Genomic DNA, 23,191 nt, shown 5'->3' on the forward strand with positions numbered 1-23,191 from the left:
TCACGGCTAACACTAGTGGCAATTTTCTTAATCGGTTCTGGGCCTCCCCTAGATTAACTCAGCCTTAAAATAAGTACCTGGTTCTATATGCAAACATCGTCACTGGGGAGACAAATGCGGTCGGTCGTAGTGCTGACCCACCCCACACCCTCGTGTGCCCTGCCCAGCTTCATAGGTGCTCGCGAACAGCACTTGCCCCGACGGTCTATTAAGGCTGGACGCGGGATCTTGGTCTTTGATGCAGGAATCGGGTTCGTCGAATACTCGCGACTTCTGTGAGAGGCCGAGTCGGACACCGAACTCAGGCGCGTTGGGTTTGCCGCACAGCGCAGTGCGCACACCACTCTGCCACCGCTCCCACCCTTTTCTTGTATTGCGCTCGTGAGTTACACATTACGCACACTAAATGCACACACGCACACGCGCTGTGGATATAGCGTATTGCAATTGACAAAGTACATACAAGATGTAGGTTGTTTTATCGTACACACACACACGTGAATAAATAATGTGATGTTTATACTATAGCGCGTCGTTGAATTTGAATGCATACCAATGTTGATGCAGATAGATCTTACCCATGCTAAAGGTCTCCGTATCGCTACGATACTATTGCCTTTTAGGGGGCAAGTGCTGGTAGCGAGCACCTATTAAGGCCGGCACGGCAATTGCCGGAGTAGTCAGAACCACGCCCCAGGGCCACGCCAGGCCGCCTTTGTCTCAACATCGCTTATGGTTTTAGACAGCGCACCAAATACACAATCAAATAACACCGATAATCGAACCGAGGTCGCTGGGATCGTAGCGCAGAGTGAAAACCACTGCGCCACCGCTCCCTACACACACACTCACTCAAGCACGAGGCACACACACACACACGAGATCGACAGAGTGCGCAGGCGGTCCAACTGCGCTGCCGTCCACGGGTCGAGATGGACCCACGGGCCCATGTCTGGCTACGGAGAGCTGGGGAAATTGGACATTCCTTGTCCAACGTCACCCACACTGCACCACTGCGCGAGACGCAGTGAGGAGTGGCATAGAGATGGGAGGGGTTGGTGGGGGGTGAGATTTGGGGGTGGGTTGAGGGTGGGGGTGGGGTGGGGGCATGGACGGTAGAATCCCCCCCCCCCAACATCCCCGCCCCCTACAAATGTAACGCTAACCTCTGCAAATTGCAGCCGTGCGCGTGAGTGATCATCTCATTCCACTGAAGTTCCGTCAAGCGATAGCATCGGCCACGTGTCCGTGCAGACACCCTCCCCCATGTCCTCGCATGTATACGATCAGAGTGTCGTGTACTTGGGTCGTAGAAATCGTTTGTTTATTTATTTCAATTCATTACCTTTATCGGAATGGGGAGAAGAATAATACACCGGTTACCGGTTTTGCCGCACAAATAAAAATGTCTGCAGCAGTTAACGTAACGCGTCTAGCTTTGTTCTCTCTTCACTGGGAGCCGGGGGGAGCTGCCCCAGCGGTGTGATGGCCAGCACGTGACTCGACTTGTAATGCAGAAGTCTCCGGTCCGGCTCGATATCCCGGTGCGGCAGGCGAAACGATGGGGGCAAGATTCTTAGACACATTCACCCACAAAACGTAGAAACGGCAGGTCACAAGCGGGTGGGTTAAAGCGTGGGTACTCAGACCTCATCCAAGACGCCTGGGCAGCGTGGACTAATGTACCAACTCCTGCATCACGTAGAGCTCCCGCACCTCCGATTAGCACGGTTGGCTACGTACGGTGCGAAAGAAGTTTAACACACATGCATAGTGGAGAGAGGCCCCTTACGCTATCAGTGACGCATGCAAGGATTTGCAGGGCTGCCGTTTTACCTTCAACTGAGAAACGAGAGTGTGAAAGTACTAACATCCCACTGGGGACGATTCTAATAACGGTTAACGGTTATGGTTTAACAACCCCCACTACCTGTTTAATCCACTTCTGGATGAAGGCTCCCCCCCCCCACGTCGTGTTATTCATGGGGGTTGTTTGACCATACTTCACCACGCTGGTACGTGCGGGTGGGTGTAGGGGGTGGTGGTAACGGTGGCGGGACAGATTCAGATGGGATCCACCACTGATGGTAGCCGTGGCAGGGGATTGAACTGACATGGGAGGGTTCATTGCGCACTGCGTGAAACATCAAAGGCACACGTGTGCGTGTGCCACAGTGTGTATAATACCCATACAAGACAAGTGGGGAGCGGTAGCGTAGCGGTTAGCGCACCGTGGTATCTGAACATATTTTGGGGCCTCCCCTAGATCGACTCAGCCATAAATGAGTGTCCTGATGCGGTGTGTGTATGAGACAACACTAGGGAGAGAAAGGCGGTTGGGGCGTGGTGTTAGCCAAACCACCCCCTCGTGCGCCGTGCCGGCTTCTAATAGGTGCTCGCTAACAGCACTTGGCCCAACAATATGTATGGGTAGACGGGGGATCTTGTTCTATGTTACCATTACCTATATATATGTGTGTGTGTGTTTCTTGGTGTGTTCTATGTGTGTGTGTGTGCGCGTGTGGGCTGGGGAGTAATTTCTCTGAACATTATGCACGCGCGAGTTGACGGGTTGGGGACAATACTGACAACGACGACGATAACACCTAAAGCAATGACAATAACATTAATTTATAGTACTGGATTCATTTACACACAACCCATTTGCACGACACGAATTCTCACAACGTCTAAACTGCCATTGCAGCGCCCCGATTTTTTTGGATAATATGTTATTTCACCTTTATTTAGCCAGGTAAAAAAAAAACTTGAGGTTAAACACGTCTTTTGCGAGGGGGACCTGGCAAGCAGTCATAAAAAAAATCATCGCACAATACGAAATAGTAGAATACAAAACGTTCAAAACATTTAAGATGGTCAATGACATTTACTTCTTGATCGAGCAGAGCTTCACCGAGTCTCGAGACCGAGAGACCAATTTTCAAGAGGGTCCTGCTACTGAGATGGTTGGTCAATTGACATTTCTTGGTTTTTTTGACAAATTTAATTTTGCAAGTCGTTGTGTGACATTACAGGCAAACGTTACGACGTCAAGGCACGTGTCTTCTCCCATGAATTTTAACGTAACGATTATTGGTTTGACCCAGTCGTGTACAGGCGTGGGGGCTGGGAGTGGTGGGGGAAAGGGGTAAAAAGGGAACGTTAGGGGGATATGCGGGGTCGTATTTGGTTGGAGGTTGTGCAAAGAGGAACGCGAGGTACTCATAGTCTTCTTTGAGTTTTGGGGGAATTCAGAGCGTGGGAGGGGCACATTTATATCTCTAAGAACCAGGGAGCCCCCCTCTCTGGGGACCTCCCCCCCGCACCCCCCCCCCCATCCCCACTATAGCGCTCAGGGATCATCCGATCGCAATAGAATGTCCCCCCCCCCCCTCCCCAGCACTGTGGACGCCTTCACGTGTCTCTGCGCCAAATGCTGGAGCGCGTGTCGACTCGTAAATACACGGGGCTATCACGTTGAGGAAATACGCGTTCAAGTTATGGACTGCACACAATACGTGTGATATATCAACTCTCGCACAGCTGGAAGGTGGGCGGGGGTGGGTGGGGGGGGCGAGCGGTGACGCTGCCGTTCGCGTTACAGACCTGGCGACCTGAGTTCAGTAATTCCCTGCCACGGCGAGTGAAGTCTGAACAGGTCCCCCCGCCCCCCCCGCCTCCAGAAATCACCAACCCGTACTGACCAGCGTGGTGAAGTATGGTCAAACAACCCCCTAGAATGGCACCGCAAGGAAAACGGACTCCTTCATCCAGCAGTGGATTGATGAAGGCTGGAATGTATGAGGGTGCTGTGAGTTCGCATGCTCTTTATCGTAACTATATATTTACGTGCCGCTCGTTTACCAGTAGCGGGGTCTGATCGCGTGTGATCGGGCGTGACGTCACAATCCACAGTCGGCGAATTACTCGGTTCACACGTTAACGGGACCGCGTCATTGGACAGTGTTTAGCGGGTAATGTTTGGCGGAGAAATTCAAAATACATCCGTTGTCGGCTTTTCTAACGTCAAGGATGTAATTTTTTTTATTTTTTTCCCCAAAGCTTTCGAACCCTTCCAGAACATCAATAGAATTGACACGATCGTCTGTATGGAATATATAGATGTATTGGTGAAGAGCCGCTATTCGGTAGAGTTACTGTGTGTGAGAGCAGTGCGTGAGCGCTGCACTGCGCTACGAACCCAGCGACCCAAGTTCGATTTTCGCTCACGGCTAACAGCAGTAACGAATATCTGAACCGGTCCTGAGTCTCCCCTAGGTCGATTCAGCCTCAAATGTGTATCTGGTGCGGTGTGAAAACCATCAGCATTGGGGACACAAAGGCGGCCGGGCGTTGTGCTCGCCACCCACCCATTTCGTGTGCCGTTCCGGTTTTCATAGGTGCTCGCGAACAACACTTGCTTCAACAGTCTAGTAAAGGCTATACGGGGGATCTTGGTCTTTGTTTCGTGTTGGGGGCTTGGGGTGACGCAGTGGTTAGCGCACTGCGTTATGAACTCAGCCACCTAAGTTTGATTCCGGCCACGCCTATTGCTAGCGGTAAGTTCTGTCTGAACCTGTCCTGGCTTCCCCCTCGGTCTGTTTAGCCTAAAACGAGTTACTGATACATAGATTAAGCATCGAAGCTGGCAACACAAAGACGGCCGGGCATTGTGATGTCCACAGCACCACCTCGTGCTCCTATTAAGGTGCCCCCGTTGCGACTGAACAGACTGTTGGGGCCAGTTGTCTTTGCGAGCATCTCTGAACGCCGGAACGGCACACAAGGGGGTGGGTGGCCAACACCACGCCCTTTGTCTCCCAAAGTGCTAATGCTTTTAAACACTACCCCAGGTACTAATTTAAGGTTGAGTCGACCTAGGGAAGACCTATGGCCAGTAAAAACACACACAGAGTCTCTGGCGCTGCGCCGCCGAGCGGGATGGGGCACGGGGCGGGAGACATACACGGGGCGGGAGATGCGAGGCAACGAGAGAGGGGAGGGCGGGTAGAGGGGGGGGGGGCACGATAGCTTAACGAGGATCACAACCTCCACTAAATCTGCGGCGATCGCGCTAATTCTCATTGTGTACAATACAATACACACATCTCCACAAGCCGCGCTGCGTGCCTGCCCGCACGGGGAGCCGGGATGGTTTCAAGTGCATTGCGACATTTAAAGCAGCGAGAGGGAGAGAGAGAGCGTGCGGAGAGAGGGAGACACAGAGAGAGAGGGAGACACAGAGAGAGAGAGAGGGAAACGCGCGGAGAGAGCGAGGGAAAATTCTCTCTCTCCGTGCTTTCCTCCACGACACTCACCTCCCAACGCTTGCTTCATCACAAAATCCATGCTTGCGGCGAGCGGTCGGAGGCGTCAGCAGCAGCACAGCGAAGGCGGCCTGGCGAAGGAGAGAAGAGGCACGGGTTGAGAAAGAGAGAGGCACGGGAGGAGAGAGAGAGAGACGGAGCGTGTGTGAGACGCGGGAGCGGAACAAGCGCCGAGCGATCGGAGCTTCGCTAATTTTTCTCACTTTGGCGAGTGGCGGAGGAGGAGTCAGCGCGGACAGCGCCCGTCGCGCCACGCCCACCCCGCTAGCCAGCAACCAATTAGGGTTCGACTTAGCGGGGCGGCAGCCAATAGCGAGGAAGGACGCGGTAACCCCCTGCGTCCCCCCCCCGTGCCTCACCCTCCTCTCCTCCACCCCCTCTCCTCTTCCCCGCACATGCACGCGTGTCTGTGTGTGTCTTTGTGTCGGTGTATGTATGTGTGTGCGTCTTTGCGTCTGTGTGTGGCGCTGGCCACCCACCCCCTCGTGAGCCGTGCCGGCCTTCATAGGTGCTCTCTAACAGTACTTGCCCCAACAGTCAGTTAAGGCTTTACGGAGGATCTTTATCTGTGCCTGTGTGTGTGTACTCGTGTCTCTGTGTGTTTAAAAGTGATGTCATCGCGGTGGTTTCCCAAAACCAGCGCGGAGCTTGCACGCTGCGAGGTAGCGAGAGAGAGATAAACTGTTGAGAGGGAGAGAGAGAGCACTGACTATAGGAATAGTCATGATTTTACGAACATTATTTTTCAGCTTGGTCTAATTTTTTTTGTATATATGTCATAGGAGTTATCAGCTTCATCACCACGCTGGCATCATCGTAACCATTCAATCAACTTCACCATCGCTTTTAAACAATGTTGTGATCTTATGGTGACGGTGGTGCAATTGGCACAAAGCAAATTGCGTGCTCTGAAGAAGGCCCATTTCCGAAACGCCGCCTAGTATTATTATAACGTGCGTTTTCATTTTACGACCACAATATTATCCACGGATGTTTTTTTTTTTCAAACCATCATTAACATCGTCCTGATATTGATAATTATTTGCCTGCTGTAATCGCGATTATGTAAAGATTCAGTCGCAATGATACGATCTATAATTTATATCGATTCGTTACGCATCACCATCAATTATCATAAATTTACCTTCATCATAATTATAACATAACAACAAAATCATCGTTATTATCATTACAATAGTGTACTGTATTATAATCCGTAATGCGCAAAAAAGTCACTTAACATTTAAAAAAAATCTCAAAACACATTCGTCAATAACGCTGTGGCCTTAAAATGGCAAAAAATATAATAGACGACGTTTCGGTTAATGACAATTATTCATGTGCTATGAAGAAGGCCCATTCCCCGAAACTTCGCCTATTATTTGTTTGGCTTTTCAGGCCACAGTGTTATTGACACGGACTTTGTTGAGCTGCTAGCGTAGCAGCATCATCACCGAAGATTCCAGTTTTTGTTTAATGAACCATAGCAAAAGCGGATATCGAACCCCAGGCTTGCCAAGAAAACCAGGACTGATTGGGAAATGAAATGTAAATGCCCGAGAGAAGGATGAGCACAACGGGAGACAACGGAGAAGAGACATTCGTGAAGGCGGGATGAACGAAGATGCGAGGAGATGGTGCGGTGGGAAACGGCGAGCCAAGCTTTGGAGGCACCGTGAAGAGGCGAGGAGGCGGGGAGGAGAGCAGCGAAGACTGGAGAACAGATTCACCCCGGGTGTGTCTGTGCGTCTGTGTGTGTTTCATTATGTGCGTATGTATGTGCGTGTTTGGAGTAGTGTGCGGAGCAGTAGTGCAGCGGTTAGCGTGCTGCGCTATGAACCCGGCGTCCCGAGTTCGGTGACGAATATTTGAACCGGTCCTGGGCCTCCCCTAGGTCGACTCCGCCTCAAATGAGTATCTCATGCGGTGTGTAAACATCGCCACTCGGGGACAAAGGCGGCCGGGCGTGGTGCTGGCCACCCACCCCCTCGTGTGCCGTCCCGGCTTTCATAGGTGCTCGCTAACAGTACTTGCCCCAAAAGTCTGTTAAGGCTATACAGGGGTCTTTGTTTTATGTGTGTGTGTGTGCGTGCTCACATTATAGATATCATTGTTTTATCGTGCGTATATGTGCGTGTTCGAGTCTCGGTGTAGGTGTGTATGTGTGCGTGAGCGTGTCATCACCGTGTGTTTGCGTATGTCATTGTGGAAGTGTGTTGTCTTTGTACGTGCGTGTGTATGCATGTCAGTGTTTATTTCAGCTTGTGAGAGAGTACGAGTGGGTTTGTATATCAGAGCGTGTATGAATGACACGGTGTGTGTGTGCGAGAGTGGAGAGTGCGATGTCGTGGTTGGCGCACTGCGCTACGAACCTGGCAAACCCGCTTCGCGACTAATAATTCCCGCTCACGACGAATTCGCAGTGGCGAATAATTGAACCGATCCTGGACCCGCCCTCCCCTAGGTGAACCCAGCCTCAAATTAGTACCTGGTGCGGTGTATACACATCAGCACTTGAGGGGGGGGGAGAGACAAAGGCGACCGCGCATGGTTCTGGCCACACCACCCCCTCGTGTGCCGTCACGGCCTTCATCGGTGCCCTCTGACATCACTGGCCCCAACGTCCTTTTAAATGCTACACGGGTGATATTTGTAGACAGCGTGTGCGTGCGTGCGAGAGAGTGTGTGTGTGTATGTATGCACGTGCGTGCGTGCGTTCGGTGCATTTAACGCCCGGGCAGCTCTATGGGAAAGGACACTGATGCTGTCCACGGACCAGCAGCTGGATTAATGAGGGTCACCCAGCCAGAGCCACATGCTCAGCTCGCCCTGATGGAAAACAAAAACCCTCCATCCCTCCCTCCCTCCCAAGCGGGGTAAGTTGTGCTGGGTGGTTGTGGTGGGGTGGTTGTGGTGGGGTGGTTGTGCGGAGAGGTTGTGGTGGAGTGGTTGTGGTGGGTGGTTGTGGTGGGGTGGTTGTGGTGGGGTGGTTGTGGTGGGGTGGTTGTGGTGTGGTGGTTGTGGTGGGTGGTTGTGGTGGGGTGGTTGTGGTGTGGTGGTGTGGTTGTGGTGGGTGGTTGTGGTGGGGTGGTTGTGGTGGGGTGGTTGTGGTTGGGTGGTTGTGGTGTGGTGGTGTGGTTGTGGTGGGTGGTTGTGGTGGGTGGTTGTGGTGGGGTGGTTGTGGTGGGGTGGTTGTGGTGGGGTGGTTGTGGTGGTGTGGTTGTGGTGGGTGGTTGTGGTGGGGTGGTTGTGGTGTGGTGGTTGTGGTGTGGTGGTTGTGGTGGGGTGGTTATGGTGGGGTGGTTGTGGTGGTTGTGGTGTGGTGGTTGTGGTGGGGTGGTTGTGGTGGGGTGGTTGTGGTGCGTTGGTTGTGTTGGGGTGGTTGTGGTGGGTGGTTGTGGTGGGATGGTTGTGGTGGGGTGGTTGTGGTGGGGTGGTTGTGGTGGGTGGTTGTGGTGTGGTGGTTGTGGTGGGGTGGTTGTGTTGGGGTGGTTGTGGTGTGGTGGTTGTAGTGGGGTGGTTGTGGTGATGTGGTTGTGGTGGGTGGTTGTGGTGTGGTGGTTGTGGTGGGTGGTTGTGGTGTGGTGGTTGTGGTGGGGTGGTTGTGGTGGGGTGGTTGTGTTGGGGTGGTTGTGGTGTGGTGGTTGTGGTGGGATGGTTGTGGTGGGGTGGTTGTGGTGGGGTGGTTGTGGTGAGTGGTTGTGGTGTGGTGGTTGTGGTGGGGTGGTTGTGTTGGGGTGGTTGTGGTGTGGTGGTTGTAGTGGGGTGGTTGTGGTGATGTGGTTGTGGTGGGTGGTTGTGGTGTGGTGGTTGTGGTGGGTGGTTGTGGTGTGGTGGTTGTGGTGGGTGGTTGTGGTGTGGTGGTTGTGGTGGGGTGGTTGTGGTGGGGTGGTTGTGTTGGGGTGGTTGTGGTGTGGTGGTTGTGGTGGGATGGTTGTGGTGCGGTGGTTGTAGTGGGATGGTTGTGGTGCGGTGGTTGTGGTGGGGTGGTTGTGGTGTGGTGGTTGTGGTGTGGTGGTTGTGGTGGGGTGGTTATGGTGGGGTGGTTGTGGTGGTTGTGGTGTGGTGGTTGTGGTGGGGTGGTTGTGGTGGGGTGGTTGTGGTGCGTTGGTTGTGTTGGGGTGGTTGTGGTGGGTGGTTGTGGTGGGATGGTTGTGGTGGGGTGGTTGTGGTGGGGTGGTTGTGGTGGGTGGTTGTGGTGTGGTGGTTGTGGTGGGGTGGTTGTGTTGGGGTGGTTGTGGTGTGGTGGTTGTAGTGGGGTGGTTGTGGTGATGTGGTTGTGGTGGGTGGTTGTGGTGTGGTGGTTGTGGTGGGTGGTTGTGGTGTGGTGGTTGTGGTGGGGTGGTTGTGGTGGGGTGGTTGTGTTGGGGTGGTTGTGGTGTGGTGGTTGTGGTGGGATGGTTGTGGTGCGGTGGTTGTAGTGGGATGGTTGTGGTGCGGTGGTTGTGGTGGGGTGGTTGTGGTGTGGTGGTTGTGGTGAGGTGGTTGTGGTGGGGTGGTTGTGGTGGGGTGGTTGTGGTGGTTGTGTTGGGGTGGTTGTGGTGGTTGTGGTGGGGTGGTTGTGGTGGGGTGGTTGTGGTGGGTGGTTGTGGTGTGGTGGTTGTGGTGGGTGGTTGTGGTGTGGGGGTGTTGGTGGGTGGTTGTGGTGTGGTGGTTGTGGTGGGGTGCTTGTGGTGGGGTGGTTGTGGTGTGGTGGTTGTGGTGTGGTGGTTGTGGTGGGATGGTTGTGGTGCGGTGGTTGTGGTGGGGTGGTTGTGGTGTGGTGGTTGTGGTGAGGTTATTGTGGTGTGGTGGTTGTGTTGAGGTGGTTGTGGTGCGGTGGTTGTGTTGAGGTGGTTGTGGTGCGGTGGTTGTGGTGGGTGGTTGTGGTGTGGTGGTTGTGGTGTGGTGGTTGTGGTGTGGTGGTTGTGGTGTGGTGGTTGTGGTGGGGTGGTTGCGGTGGGGTGGTTGCGTTGGGGTAGTTGTGGTGTGGTGGTTGTGGTGGATGTGGTGGGGTGGGTGTGGTGGGTGGTTGTGGTGGGGTGGTTGTGGTGGGGTGGTTGTGGTGGGGTGGTTGTGGTGGGGTGGTTGTGTTGGGGTGGTTGTGGTGGTTGTGTTGCGGTGGTTGTGGTGGGGTGGTTGTGGTGTGGTGGTTGTGGTGTGGTGGTTGTGGTGGGGTGGTTGTGGTGTGGTGGTTGTATAGTGGTGGTTGTGGTGGGGTGGTTGTGGTGGGGTGGTTGTGGTGTGGTGGTTGTGGTGGGGTGGTTGTGGTGGGGTGGTTGTGGTGGGGTGGTTGTGGTGGGGTGGTTGTGGTGTGGTGGTTGTGGTGGGGTGGTTGTGTTGGGGTGGTTGTGGTGGTTGTGTTGCGGTGGTTGTGGTGGGGTGGTTGTGGTGGGGTGGTTGTGGTGTGGTGGTTGTGGTGTGGTGGTTGTGGTGGGGTGGTTGTGGTGTGGTGGTTATGTTGTGGTGGTTGTGGTGGGGTGTTTGTGGTGGGGTGGTTGTGGTGTGGTGGTTGTGGTGTGGTGGTTGTGGTGGGGTGGTTGTGGGGTGGTGGTTGTGTTGTGGTGGTTGTGGTGGGGTGGTTGTGGTGGTTGTGGTGGGGTGGTTGTGGTGTGGTGGTTGTGGTGTGGTGGTTGTGGTGGGGTGGTTGTGGGGGAAGAGGCACTGGGGGGATAGGAGTGGGGCACTTTGTCCCAAGTTGTATCCCTGGCGACGGCTGACCTCAGCGGCGGGTGGTTCGGATGTCAACCAGTCCCCTGGGTAATCCCCTCCGTTGGAGGTGAGAGAGACGTGATCGCGAGAAGAGTGGAAAATTTTGTCAATGGAAAAAAGGGGTCCTTGTTCTATTCCGCACGGCTTTCGTGTTGGTTTCCGTACGTATTGTGATGCGACGTATACACAACCGCTGATGGAGCAAGGCCTCTCCACGCCTTTCGGTCACGGGGGTTTTGCGTGACCATACTCCACAATGCTGGTCAGTGCGGGGTGATATAGGGGGCTGCCTAGGACCGGTTCGGATACCACTCGCGACAATGATGTTCGCCTTGATCGGGAATCGAACTCGGGTGAACTGAATTCGTGGTGCAATGCGTCAATCGCTGCACCACCGCTCTACCTCCCGTAATACGTCGACATGTAATGCACTGAAGTTGTATCGAAGGAAGCCGCATTGGCCAATCCTCGTTTGTAAATACGGAGTGTTGCACCGCATGTTGAGCCGGAACAACATCGGAACTGGCGGAGTAGATCCCACCGCGCGTACGAGGAGAGAGCATTGATAGGTCCACACAGACGCGTAGACGGACCGACTTGGCTGTACTGCCGGTATCTCCTGAGCATAATCGCAGCGGGGCTGGCTCTGGAGTTCCGTAAATCTGAGTGTGGTCCACCAACCCTCTTCCGGTGACTTCGCGCCGCCGGTCAGTGAATTCTCACCATCGCGTCGCACCCGGCACAGCCAATCAACACCCTCGCCCCACCGCTTAAGATGTGAATTTGTAAACACGAGGGGCTGTTCAGGGTCCACGTGTACACGGGAATTGCAAACCCCCTACACCAACACTAAACTCACCATTCATCTCACCGAGATCACGACTAAACTCACCACGCTGCTCACCAACACCAATACTAAACTCACCACACAACTCACCAATACTAAACTCGCCGCACAGCTCACCAATACCAAAGCCCGGACGAGCGTAGCATTTATGTGCAAGATTTGCAACTACATTTATTGCACAAAACCCACGTGACCTAGAGCTCACGCGACGCGCACGCCGTCAATTCGCGGCGTGTTTCCACGCAGCCTCGCGTCCCGCAACTGCGATTAGCACGGTTGGCTACGTATGGTGCGAAAGAAGTTGAACGTACACATACATACATCCGAATGGGACCCATATCTCACGCACAGAGGGTGGTCCTTGCAGGCGACATCTGACAATCCGGCCAGCATTGCTTCAACTCAAGCCTGTTCTGCGCTAATGAAACGATGAATGTCGAAACCGGCCCGCAGTGTGTTGGTATTCGACCGTTGTTAGCTGAAAAAGGGATGCACGTGTACGAAAAACATCCCGTGCGTGTGTGTGCGGCTAATGGGATTTGGTGGAACACGAAGATCCGTCGGCTTGTTTGTTGTGCACAGTCCCATCGCTCAACAGATCGGAGGCCGGCGTGATGGATTGGGCTTGCCGGCTTGTAAACCGCATCGATGTTTAATCGTGAAGCGCTCGCGTGACTTGTACCCTTGCAAACCTCATGCAGGAACAAGGGGCGCGTGTTTGTCCTCGGAGCTCACGCAGACCCAGTTCGCCACCCGTGACCGCACACACGGATCTCCACTCCGTGTGTGTGTGTGCTAGTCCGTGTGTGTGTGTGTGAATATGCGGGATCGTGGCCACTTGCTCCAACAGTCTGTTAACGGCTGCAGGGGAGGATATTTGTCTTTGTAGTTATGGCAGTATGTGCATTGGAGCGTGCTGTGTATGCCAATGTGTGTATTTCACTGCGTGGAAGAGTGTGCATGTGTATGACTGTGTCTCTGAGATTGAGTATATACAGCATTCAAGTGTGTAGAACAATGGGTGTTATGTATGAATGGCAATGAATGTGTGTGTGTGTAGCAGAGTATCGGGAGCGGTGGTGTAGCCGTTAGCGCATTGCGCTACAAACCCGGCCAACTGAGTGACGAATATCTGAACCGGTCCTGGACCTCCCCAAAGTCGATCCAGCCTCAAATGAGTACCTGGTACGGTGCGTAAAAACATCGCCACTGGGGAGACAAAGGCGGTCGGGTGTGGTGCTGGCCACCCACCCCCCCCCCTCATGTGCCGTTCCGGCCTTCATAGGTGTTTCTCAAAAACAGCACTTGCCGCACAATGCATTATGGCTATACGGGGGACCTTTGTTTTTTCCTTCATAATGGTGTGAGAGAGTTCGTGAGGTAATGACGTTAAACTAGCAATGCTTCGCGGCGCTACAGGGTTAAAGATTTCTATTTTAATTTTCAGTGTAAGATAAGTGTGAAGCTTAAGAGAAGGGAAACCTGCCGGGACTGGTTAGGCGAGCGAGCGAGCAGGAACACCTGCGCGTGCAACAAAGACAAAGATCCCCCCTATAGCCTGTAGCAGACTCTTGGGACAAGTGCTGTTCGCGAGCGGCACATGTGAAGGCCGGAGCGGCGCACGCCTTTGATGACGCCAAATAGTAATTTAGGGCTGAGTCGACCGCAGGGTCGACCGGGACCGATTCTATCGAAGTTGACCGTGGCCGGGAATTGGATTTAGGTAGCGCGGTGCAGCGCCAATTTCTGCGCAACCGCTCCCCACGACACAAAGACGCAAAGACAAAGATTCCCCGTGTCGCCTTAACATCCTGTTGGGGCAAGTATTGTTAGCGAGCACCTATGAAGGCCAGAACGGCACACAAGGGAGTTGTTGGCCAGCACCATGCCCGACCGCCTTTGTCTCCCTAGTGGCGATGCTTTTACGCACCGCACCGGGAACTCGTTCGAGACTGAGTCGACCTAGGGGAGGCCCAGGACCGGTTCAGATAATCGTCACTGGTGTTGTCCATGAACGGGAATTAAACTCGGGTCGCCAGGTTTATAGCGCAGTGCGCTAACTGCTACACTACCGCTCCCCACGACGCGTACACACACACACATCGACACATTAGTACCACCAGCACGGGCCCACGTGGACGAACAGGCAATTCAATGTGGATGTATATATCCCGCTACATCTCCAGACGCCAACACACGCACATAAACCATGTTAATTAAAAATAATGGGTTATAAGCAGAAACCTGTAACCTACATAGATGCACACACAGATGAACGCACAAACACGCGCAGGCATACAACACATGTTCATACTCAGGGACATTAAAAACAAAAGTAGACACACACACGCATGCACACACACACACGAGACCGGTACGGCACACGAGGGGGTGGGTAGCCAACACCAAGAACGGCCGCCTTTGTCTCCCCAGTACTGATGTTTACACAACGCCCCAGGGACTACAAATTTAAGGCTGAGTTGACCTAGGGGAGGCTCACCAGGGCCGGTTCAAATATCCGCCACTGTTATTGGACCGTGAGCGGGGATCCAATTCGGGTCACCGGGTTCGTTAGACACACGCGCACAGAGACAAACACAGGCACACATACAACACGCGCGCACAAGCACACAGACACACACGTCCGTACGCACCCGCACACACGCGCGAAGACGCACACAAAAACACACAGACACACACGCACGCGATCACAGGCACACTGGCGCATCCACACACAAAGATCCCCCGTATGGCCTAGGGGAGGCCCAGGACCGGTATCAGATAATCGTTACTGGTGTTGGCCGTGAGCGGGAATCGACCTCGGGTCGCCAGGTTCGTCGCGCAGCGTAGCGCTAACCGCTGCACTACCGCTCCCCACCACACACATCCACACACAGACAGACACACAGACAGACAACACACACACACACAAGCGCGCCCACACACTGGCGCACCTCGGCTAATGAGACACCTCCACTCCCGGCCTCCCTTGAGGAACCTTCGCGACTGCATTTGCCTAAACAGAACCAACCTCACACTCACGTGGGTTGCAGTCACATAAACAGGAAAAAGTGTCCCAATTAGCGGGATTCCTAATTAAGGGATGTGGCCGTGCCCTCACGGACTCTGGGGGCAAGCGCACACGTATACAGAGAACAAAGACACAGATCCCCCGTATAGCCTTAAACACACTGTCGTGGGACAAGTGCTGTTAGCGAGCACATATGAAGAACGGCACGACACACGAGGGTGGGTGGGTGACAGCACCACGCCCGGCCGCCTTTGTCTCCAAAGTGGCGATGTTTACACAGCGCGCCAGGTACTCATTTGAGGCTGAGTCGACCTAGGGTGAGGCCCAGGACTGATTCTGATGATCGTCACTGGTGTTGGCCGTGAACGTGTGCTCGTGTGCCGGCCAAGATTATCATCGGTCGTGAATAACCCGAACCTGTCGTGGACTCTCCCATAGGTCCACTGGGCCTTAAAAAAGTACTTGGTGCGATGCGTTAACATTCGCACTGGAGAGACAAAGGCGGCCGGGCGTGGTTCTGCCCACACCACCGCCTTTGATTGGCGTTCCGGTCTTCATAAGTACTCACTAACAACATTAGCCCCAGCAATCTGTGCACGGTAATCTTTGCCTCTGTGTGAATGCAATAAAGTGTTTATGTATTAACGTATGTGTACAGTATGTGTATATGTGTATCTATAGAGGTGTGTATCGTGGGTGTCTTTTATTATTTGTATGTATGTGTGCATATATGTACTGTGTGTGTGTCTGGGGAACGGTGGCGCTGTGGCTAGCGCACCGCACTACGAACCTCTGCGACCTGAGTTCGATTCCCGCTCACGACCCCGAGGTTGACTCAGCCTTAAATTAGCCGGGCGTGATGTTGGTCACTCACCCCCGCGTGTGCCATTCCGGCCTTCATAGGTACTCGCTAACAGCACTTGGCCCAACAGTATGTTAAAGGCTATACAGGGGGTCTTTGTATGTGTGTGTGAACGTTCCAAGTAGCGGATTCTATCATTTCCCTTCCCCCACCCCGAGCCGCGCCCTGCACCAACTCCCTGGCCAGACGCCAGCCACTGCGTGTGCGCAAAGCCAGCGCACGGAGTACGTACAGCCAGAGTACACCCCTGATGCGTCGTACACCAGCTAGGAGTGTACCGGCATCACGTAGCACACGGATGATGTATACAGCTGGGGCATCGCCGGCACGTAACTAGCGTGCACAGAGAGTGTACACAGAGCAGAGCACAGACGGCTTTCACGTCTCGCAACAGCCTCGCCGTGAGCGCGCCGAGACCCGCGTGGTGATGCAGCGGCTCCCGCAGAGCCACGAAGGGCAACTCGGAGACCCGACCCGGCCCCGGTTCATTCAAACTCCCAGCCCCCCGCCGCACCACGCAACACTCCCCCCCCTCCACTCTCATCATCCTTTTTTTTTGTACCATGGGCTCCACTCCACGTTTCCAGGACGAGTCCTTGGCGCGCGTGGCTCATCCATAGCGCGCGCAAGAAAGCCGCGGCATTGTCTGTGTTGTTGTTGTTGTTTCATCCACTCACCCGCACACATCCCCGATGTTTTGATAACTTACTGATAGCGTGGCGATGTACCTTAAATGCCGGGGTCAGGCGGAGAACGCGCGGGTGTCCCGGCTCACAACGAAGAGACAAACGGAGCCGAGTGCACGCTCCGGGAGAGAGCTCATTTTAAATGTATTGTTTCCGCTTGCTAATCAATACTTCATTAGTGCGGCGGTTGCGAGCTGTTTGGCAAAAGTGGAACTGCCAACAGTAATTGAAGTGAACACGCAAACACCCCGTGTGCACACATTCGCAGCGGACGCGTGGGAGAGTGTGAGTGTGTGTGTGAGTGTGAGTGTGTGCGAGTGTGTGTGTGTGATGTGCGTGCGATGTGCGTGTGTGGGGAGCAGTGTCGCAGCGGTTAGCGCGCCGCGCTACGAAATCGGCTACCCGAGTTGGATTCCCGCCCGCGGCCAACACCGGTGACGATTGTCCGAACCGGTCCTGGGCCTCCCCTAGGTCAGCTCAGCCTCCAATGAGTACTTGGTGCGGTGTGAAAAAGCGCGCAAGAGATTGCACCGAGCGGGCTCCTTGACTCGGCGAGTGCTGGTGAATGAAAGCGCAGCGCGTGCTCACGCAGCACTTGCCCCAACGGTCTGTACGAGGGATCTTTGTCTTTGGTGCGTCGCAGCCACGGGCCGAAGAGGGGGGGGGGGGGTAGAAGCGACCGAAGATGATTTCACTCAGAGGTCGTCCGTCCTTCCGCCAGCTCTCCAGGCATCCACCCATCCATCAAGTCCGTCTGTCCATTAGCCCGTCCGTCAGTTCGTCCGCACGGCAACCCGGCGTTGTTAGAGCCACGCCTGGCAGCCGCCACGCTTTTAGACAATTTCTGCCACACCGAGTCAGTCGGAGGCTCTGTCTGAGCCACCCAGCAAACTCGCCCGCGGCGAGAACGGAGGCTCCCTTCGCCGTGAATGAGCCGTCCGTCACTCCACGTCGAGAAGGGCTCGATTTGTGTTTGTGTTCCACGGGGATAGGGAGTTCTGTCTGAAGCAATCATTACAGAAGCAGACGTTCAGCGCAAAAATGGAATTATCACCGCTGGGGTTTTGCGAGCACAGATTCAATTGGGAGGGGGGGAGGTTAGGGGGGGGGGGGCGAAGTCGCGGAGCTCTCTAAGCTGGAGACGCCACTGGCTCGGAGCGCCGCGCCGAGAGAGGCAAGAGGCCGTCATTGCGTGCGCATTTGTCGCCGGGCGCATTTTATTGAGCTATTTCATTCATTTATTTTTCTTGTGCTGCTGTTTGTTTTCTCTTCGGAGCTCAGATGCTGTCTCGGGAGAGAGCGACAGAGAGCGAACGAGAGAGAGAGAGAGAGACGGCGTCAAATATCGCGCGAGTCAATTCGCGGTCACCTTCGCCTCTCCGCGGAGCGCTCTTGGACTCGTTTGGCGAGAGCCGCGAACTCTCCACGCGAAGCGTCCCCCCCCCCCCCCACACACACAAAGCGAACCCCCCACACACAAAGCGAACCCCCCACACACAAAGCGAACCCCGCGTATACCGAGCGGGGCTCGCTGTTGGCGCAGGGCGCGGTCATTGGTTCGGTCAGTTCGGCCTCGCGGACGAGCGATGCACGGCGACTGAAGTCCACCCTCCCACCTTCCTCGCCACGTCGAGAACGATTCGATGAACTGTTACGATTTCGCGATCGCGCTTAGATTTATTTCATAAATGCATCATCTGTTCTACTGTATCGTGTGCGATTTGTAGAGTTATACAGGACGAAATAACAGTATAGGCAGGGAAATGATGCTGATAGATTTCAACAGAGAGGTTTCTGATGACGATAATGATGATGATGGTGGTGACGGGAATGAGGACGGAGACAATTCTCCTTGCGTGTGTCTCCACTGAGCGATCTGTGGGGGTGCGGGGGGGGGGGCACCGGTTCACGGTGTGGGTCCGCACGGTGTGTGATGGAATTCCTGATCCGAGGAGGAGCCCAGACGCTGGTCGTGTCGTGTGAGGGACTGGGGCTTCAAGGTGTTACCCGCCCCCCGCCCTGCTCCAAGATCACCCGCTCAGGAGGGTTGATCGCCGCGGTAAACGGAAGAAGCTGCACCGGCAAGACAACGCGTGGATGGGCGAATGGTCACGGGGTAATCGCTCTGTGGCTCCAGCTGGAAAGGGCCCAAGGAGGCCTAGGCGAGACGTCACCGATCGTCGCGCTCCGATCGTGTCTTTTTTTTTGGGTGCGTTTGGTTTTTTGTTTTTCCCCCCGCAACCTACCGATTGGCACGGTTGGCTACGTACGGTGAGAAAGAAGTTCTACATCCATGCATACACACGTCATGGAGCCGCGTTCAAAATTGGGGGCTTTGCTTTATTTTCCATTTGTCCGCGCGGAGGGCGGTAGTCGTCTCGTTGATGTCCTCATGCGGTTGAGTGGTAGTCCAGCTCGTTATCTGCTGGTCAGTTCGAAGCGACAAAGTTTCCCTTCGTGGCATCGGACATGATTTGCTCTTGATTTTGAAAATGATAACGGAGAGATAAATTGCCACAACAACAGCAGCGCGCAAAAACAAACAACCTGCACAACTAAAATATGTTTTTATTTGCCCAGAGTAAGGCCCACTGAGCTATGTAGCTCTTTTTCAGAAGCGACCCGGCCACGCATGATAGCTCAACGAAGCGCCTTGCCGCGTGGGGATGTATAGCGACACCCAAAGACTCTCCACGCGTGTTTACCACGGCCACCGCACCCCCCCCCCCCGCCTCGCACAGCACGGATTGAGTGACGGTTCAGAGACGCGGGCTGATGGGACCATCGCCATGACGGGACCATCACCGTTGGCTCCAGCGCCTCCCTCCCGGTCGCCCTTCTCTTAAATGGATGTCAGCCGCGGGTGGAGGAGGATCGGGCACGGCCCGTAATTACCCTGCCTCCTGCCCTCGGAGCGCGCAGTCCTTGAGATCATTTTCACACCGCGGCCGCAACACATTTTTTTCAATAAATGCAATATTATATATAAATAAATACAACACTTAGGCTGGAATAGAATTTAGAGTGGCGGTGTGCGCGAAGGGTCCGAAATGACCGCGCCGCGTGCTCACCAAGTGGCGGGTTTTGATGTTGTGCAGCGGTAAGTGTGACAGATTAATTGATTATCGCTAAACACCTCCTCTGCGCTAATTCAATGCAAATTAATGTACATTTTTGCAAATTGCTTCGTTTAACAAATTTCGAGCGTTCGCTCATCATAGAATGTTTCCGGATTTATCACCGTGACGGTGAAAGTTATCAAATTCATATTTCTCTCTATGTATATTGTCCCACCAGCAAATCTTTGGTGCGTTAGACTCAGTCATAACAACAACACCAACAAACAACCACCACAGTCACTTCTTAAACTACAGCCACCACCAGCAGCAGCATCAACACAACAGTGGCTACGTATTTATCAGTGGACTCTCCCTCGCGTGTTCCAGCAAAGGTTCTGCCCCGGGATGTTGACATTGTTCCAAGACTCCAAAATTGAAGGGCCTGGCCTTGCAGTCCCCCAGTGTGAACGTAAAACTCCGAGGGCAAGGGACCCGCAACCCGTCCATTCGGAGGTAATTGCGAAACGTTGCTGCCCGTGACCCTCTCGGCGCCTCCTCGCGTTCGCCGCTGACACCACCAGCAACACCACAAACACCAACACCGCCAACACTAACACCACCACTAACACCACCAACGCGTCACGAGAATTGGAGTTTGAGTTAATCACGAGCGTCCCAGAGATGAAGGCGTTTGTCTTGTTCTCATTTTGCGCTGTGTGTGTTTTGCAAGAGAGCCCCAGCCGCCTATCCAGAGGGGACGGAGGGGGTGGGGCGTGGGCCGCATTGTCCCACGGTAAAGCGCACGATCCAGCCAGTGGGAGTTGCATGTAATCAATTGTAGCAATGCCCCAGCTATACATTTCCGTGTCTCTTAATCCACGTCTCTCCGCATCAATATTTTTCCATGTCGAGTTTCCAGGATTCATCTCTTACTGTGTCTCTCCGTGCGGGTATCTCTCTCCACGTTCCCATCTTTCTCTCACCGCATCGCTCTCTCTCTCTCCCTCTCTGTCCCTCTCAGCGTGTCTCGCTCCATATATATATCACTGTCTGTGTTTGTCTCTCTTTCCCCGTGACTATCGCCCGTGATTCTAGTCGTTGTCGCCTTCTGCGTCTCCCTCCCTCCCTCCCTGTGTCTCTGAGTTTATGTCCGCGCGTGTCACTATTTTAACAAACCCGTTCGAAACCCCATGGCCCAGTTGCTGGTGGATTCAATCGGCCGCGGCTACGACAAAGACATCTCAGATCCTCGCGTGGGACAACCCGCAGTGGCGCACGCGCGCGCGCACGCTCCGTCTCCGGGGCCCTTTGTTTTTCCTCCGTTTAATCAGAGTAACGCGCGCACGGGAGCCGCGGTTAATTCCAATCGAGAAGATCGATGGGGCGAGGAACTGGGCTTATTCAGCACCAGCTGAAATTCATTTGGAGTCGCGAAGCGACGCGGAGCGACGCGCAACGAGGTGCGCTCACGCGATGGGGGAGCGTGTGGGAGCGATGGGGGAGCGATGGGGGAGCGATGGGGGAGCGTGTGGGAGCGATGGGGGAGCGATGGGGGAGCGTGTGGGAGCGATGGGGGAGCGATGGGGGAGCGTGTGGGAGCGATGGGGGAGCGATGGGGGAGCGTGTGGGAGCGATGGGGGAGCGATGGGGGAGCGTGTGGGAGCGATGGGGGAGCGATGGGGGAGCGATGGGGGAGCGATGGGGGAGCGTGTGGGAGCGATGGGGGAGCGATGGGGGAGCGTGTGGGAGCGATGGGGGAGCGATGGGGGAGCGTGTGGGAGCGATGGGGGAGCGATGGGGGAGCGATGGGGGAGCGTGTGGGAGCGATGGGGAAGCGATGGGGGAGCGTGTGGGAGCGATGGGGGAGCGTGTGGGAGCGATGGGGGAGCGATGGGGGAGCGTGTGGGAGCGATGGGGGAGGGTGTGGGAGCGATGGGGGAGCGTGTGGGAGCGATGGGGGAGCGTGTGGGAGCGATGGGGGAGCGTGTAGGAGCGATGGGGGAGCGTGTGGGAGCGATGGGGGAGCGTGTGGGAGCGATGGGGGAGCGTGTGGGAGCGATGGGGGAGCGTGTGGGAGCGATGGGGGAGCGTGTGGGAGCGATGGGGGAGCGTGTGGGAACGATGGGGGAGCGTGTGGGAGGGATGGGGGAGCGTGTGGGAGCGATGGGGGAGCGTGTGGGAGCGATGGGGGAGCGTGTGGGAGCGATGGGGGAGCGTGTGGGAGCGATGGGGGAGCGTGTGGGAGCGATGGGGGAGCGATGGGGGAGCGTGTGGGAGCGATGGGGGAGCGTGTGGGAGCGATGGGGGAGCGTGTGGGGGCGATGGGGGAGCGTGTGGGAGCGATGGGGGAGCGTGTGGGAGCGATGGGGGAGCGATTGGGGAGCGTGTGGGAGCGGTGTGGGAGCGATGGGGGAGCGTGTGGGAGCGATGGGGGAGCGTGTGGGAGCGATGGGGGAGCGTGTGGGAGCGATGGGGGAGCGTGAGGGAGCGATGGGGGAGCGTGTGGGAGCGATGGGGGAGCGATGGGGGAGCGTGAGGGAGCGATGGGAGAGCGTGTGGGAGCGATGGGGAGCGTGAGGGAGCGATGGGGGAGCGTGAGGGAGCGATGGGGGAGCGTGTGGGAGCGATGGGGGAGCGTGTGGGAGCGATGGGGGAGCGTGTGGGAGCGATGGGGGAGCGTGTAGGAGCGATGGGGGAGCATGTGGGAGCGATAGGGGAGCGTGGGGGAGCGTGTGGGAGCGATGGGGGAGCGTGTGGGAGCGATGGGGCAGTGTGTGGGAGCGATGGGGGAGCTTGTGGGAGCGATGGGGGAGCGTGTGGGAGCGATGGGGGAGCGTGTGGGAGCGATGGGGGAGCGTGTGGGAGCGATGGGGGAGCGTGTGGGAGCGATGGGGGAGCGTGTGGGAGCGATGGGGGAGCGTGTGGGAGCGATGGGGGAGCGTGTGGGAGCGATGGGGGAGCGTGTGGGAGCGATGGGGGAGCGTGTGGGAGCGATGGGGGAGCGATGGGGGAGCGTGTGGGAGCGATGGGGGAGCGTGTGGGAGCGATGGGGGAGCGTGTGGGGGCGATGGGGGAGCGTGTGGGAGCGATGGGGGAGCGTGTGGGAGCGATGGGGGAGCGATTGGGGAGCGTGTGGGAGCGGTGTGGGAGCGATGGGGGAGCGTGTGGGAGCGATGGGGGAGCGTGTGGGAGCGATGGGGGAGCGTGTGGGAGCGATGGGGGAGCGTGAGGGAGCGATGGGGGAGCGTGTGGGAGCGATGGGGGAGCGATGGGGGAGCGTGAGGGAGCGATGGGAGAGCGTGTGGGAGCGATGGGGAGCGTGAGGGAGCGATGGGGGAGCGTGAGGGAGCGATGGGGGAGCGTGTGGGAGCGATGGGGGAGCGTGTGGGAGCGATGGGGGAGCGTGTGGGAGCGATGGGGGAGCGTGTAGGAGCGATGGGGGAGCATGTGGGAGCGATAGGGGAGCGTGGGGGAGCGTGTGGGAGCGATGGGGGAGCGTGTGGGAGCGATGGGGCAGTGTGTGGGAGCGATGGGGGAGCTTGTGGGAGCGATGGGGGAGCGTGTGGGAGCGATGGGGGAGCGTGTGGGAGCGATGGGGGAGCGTGTGGGAGCGATGGGGGAGCGTGTGGGAGCGATGGGGGAGCGTGTGGGAGCGATGGGGGAGCGTGTGGGAGCGATGGGGGAGCGT

General features: G+C 55.8%; 1 protein-coding gene across 1 annotated transcript in view; it reads right to left on the reverse strand.

Moving 5' to 3' along the window:
* The window catches only part of LOC144935031 (complexin-1), a 204,438-nt gene that overhangs the window by 44,555 nt on the left and 136,692 nt on the right, over nucleotides 1-23,191 (reverse strand). The window contains exon 2 of the mRNA XM_078861341.1: nucleotides 5,319-5,398. Coding sequence (XP_078717467.1) covers nucleotides 5,319-5,349 — 31 coding nt within the window. The 5' untranslated portion in view covers nucleotides 5,350-5,398. The remainder of the gene's footprint in view (nucleotides 1-5,318; nucleotides 5,399-23,191) is intronic.

This window comes from Lampetra fluviatilis, chromosome 12 (assembly GCF_964198595.1).
Source record: "Lampetra fluviatilis chromosome 12, kcLamFluv1.1, whole genome shotgun sequence".
NCBI lineage: Eukaryota > Metazoa > Chordata > Hyperoartia > Petromyzontiformes > Petromyzontidae > Lampetra > Lampetra fluviatilis.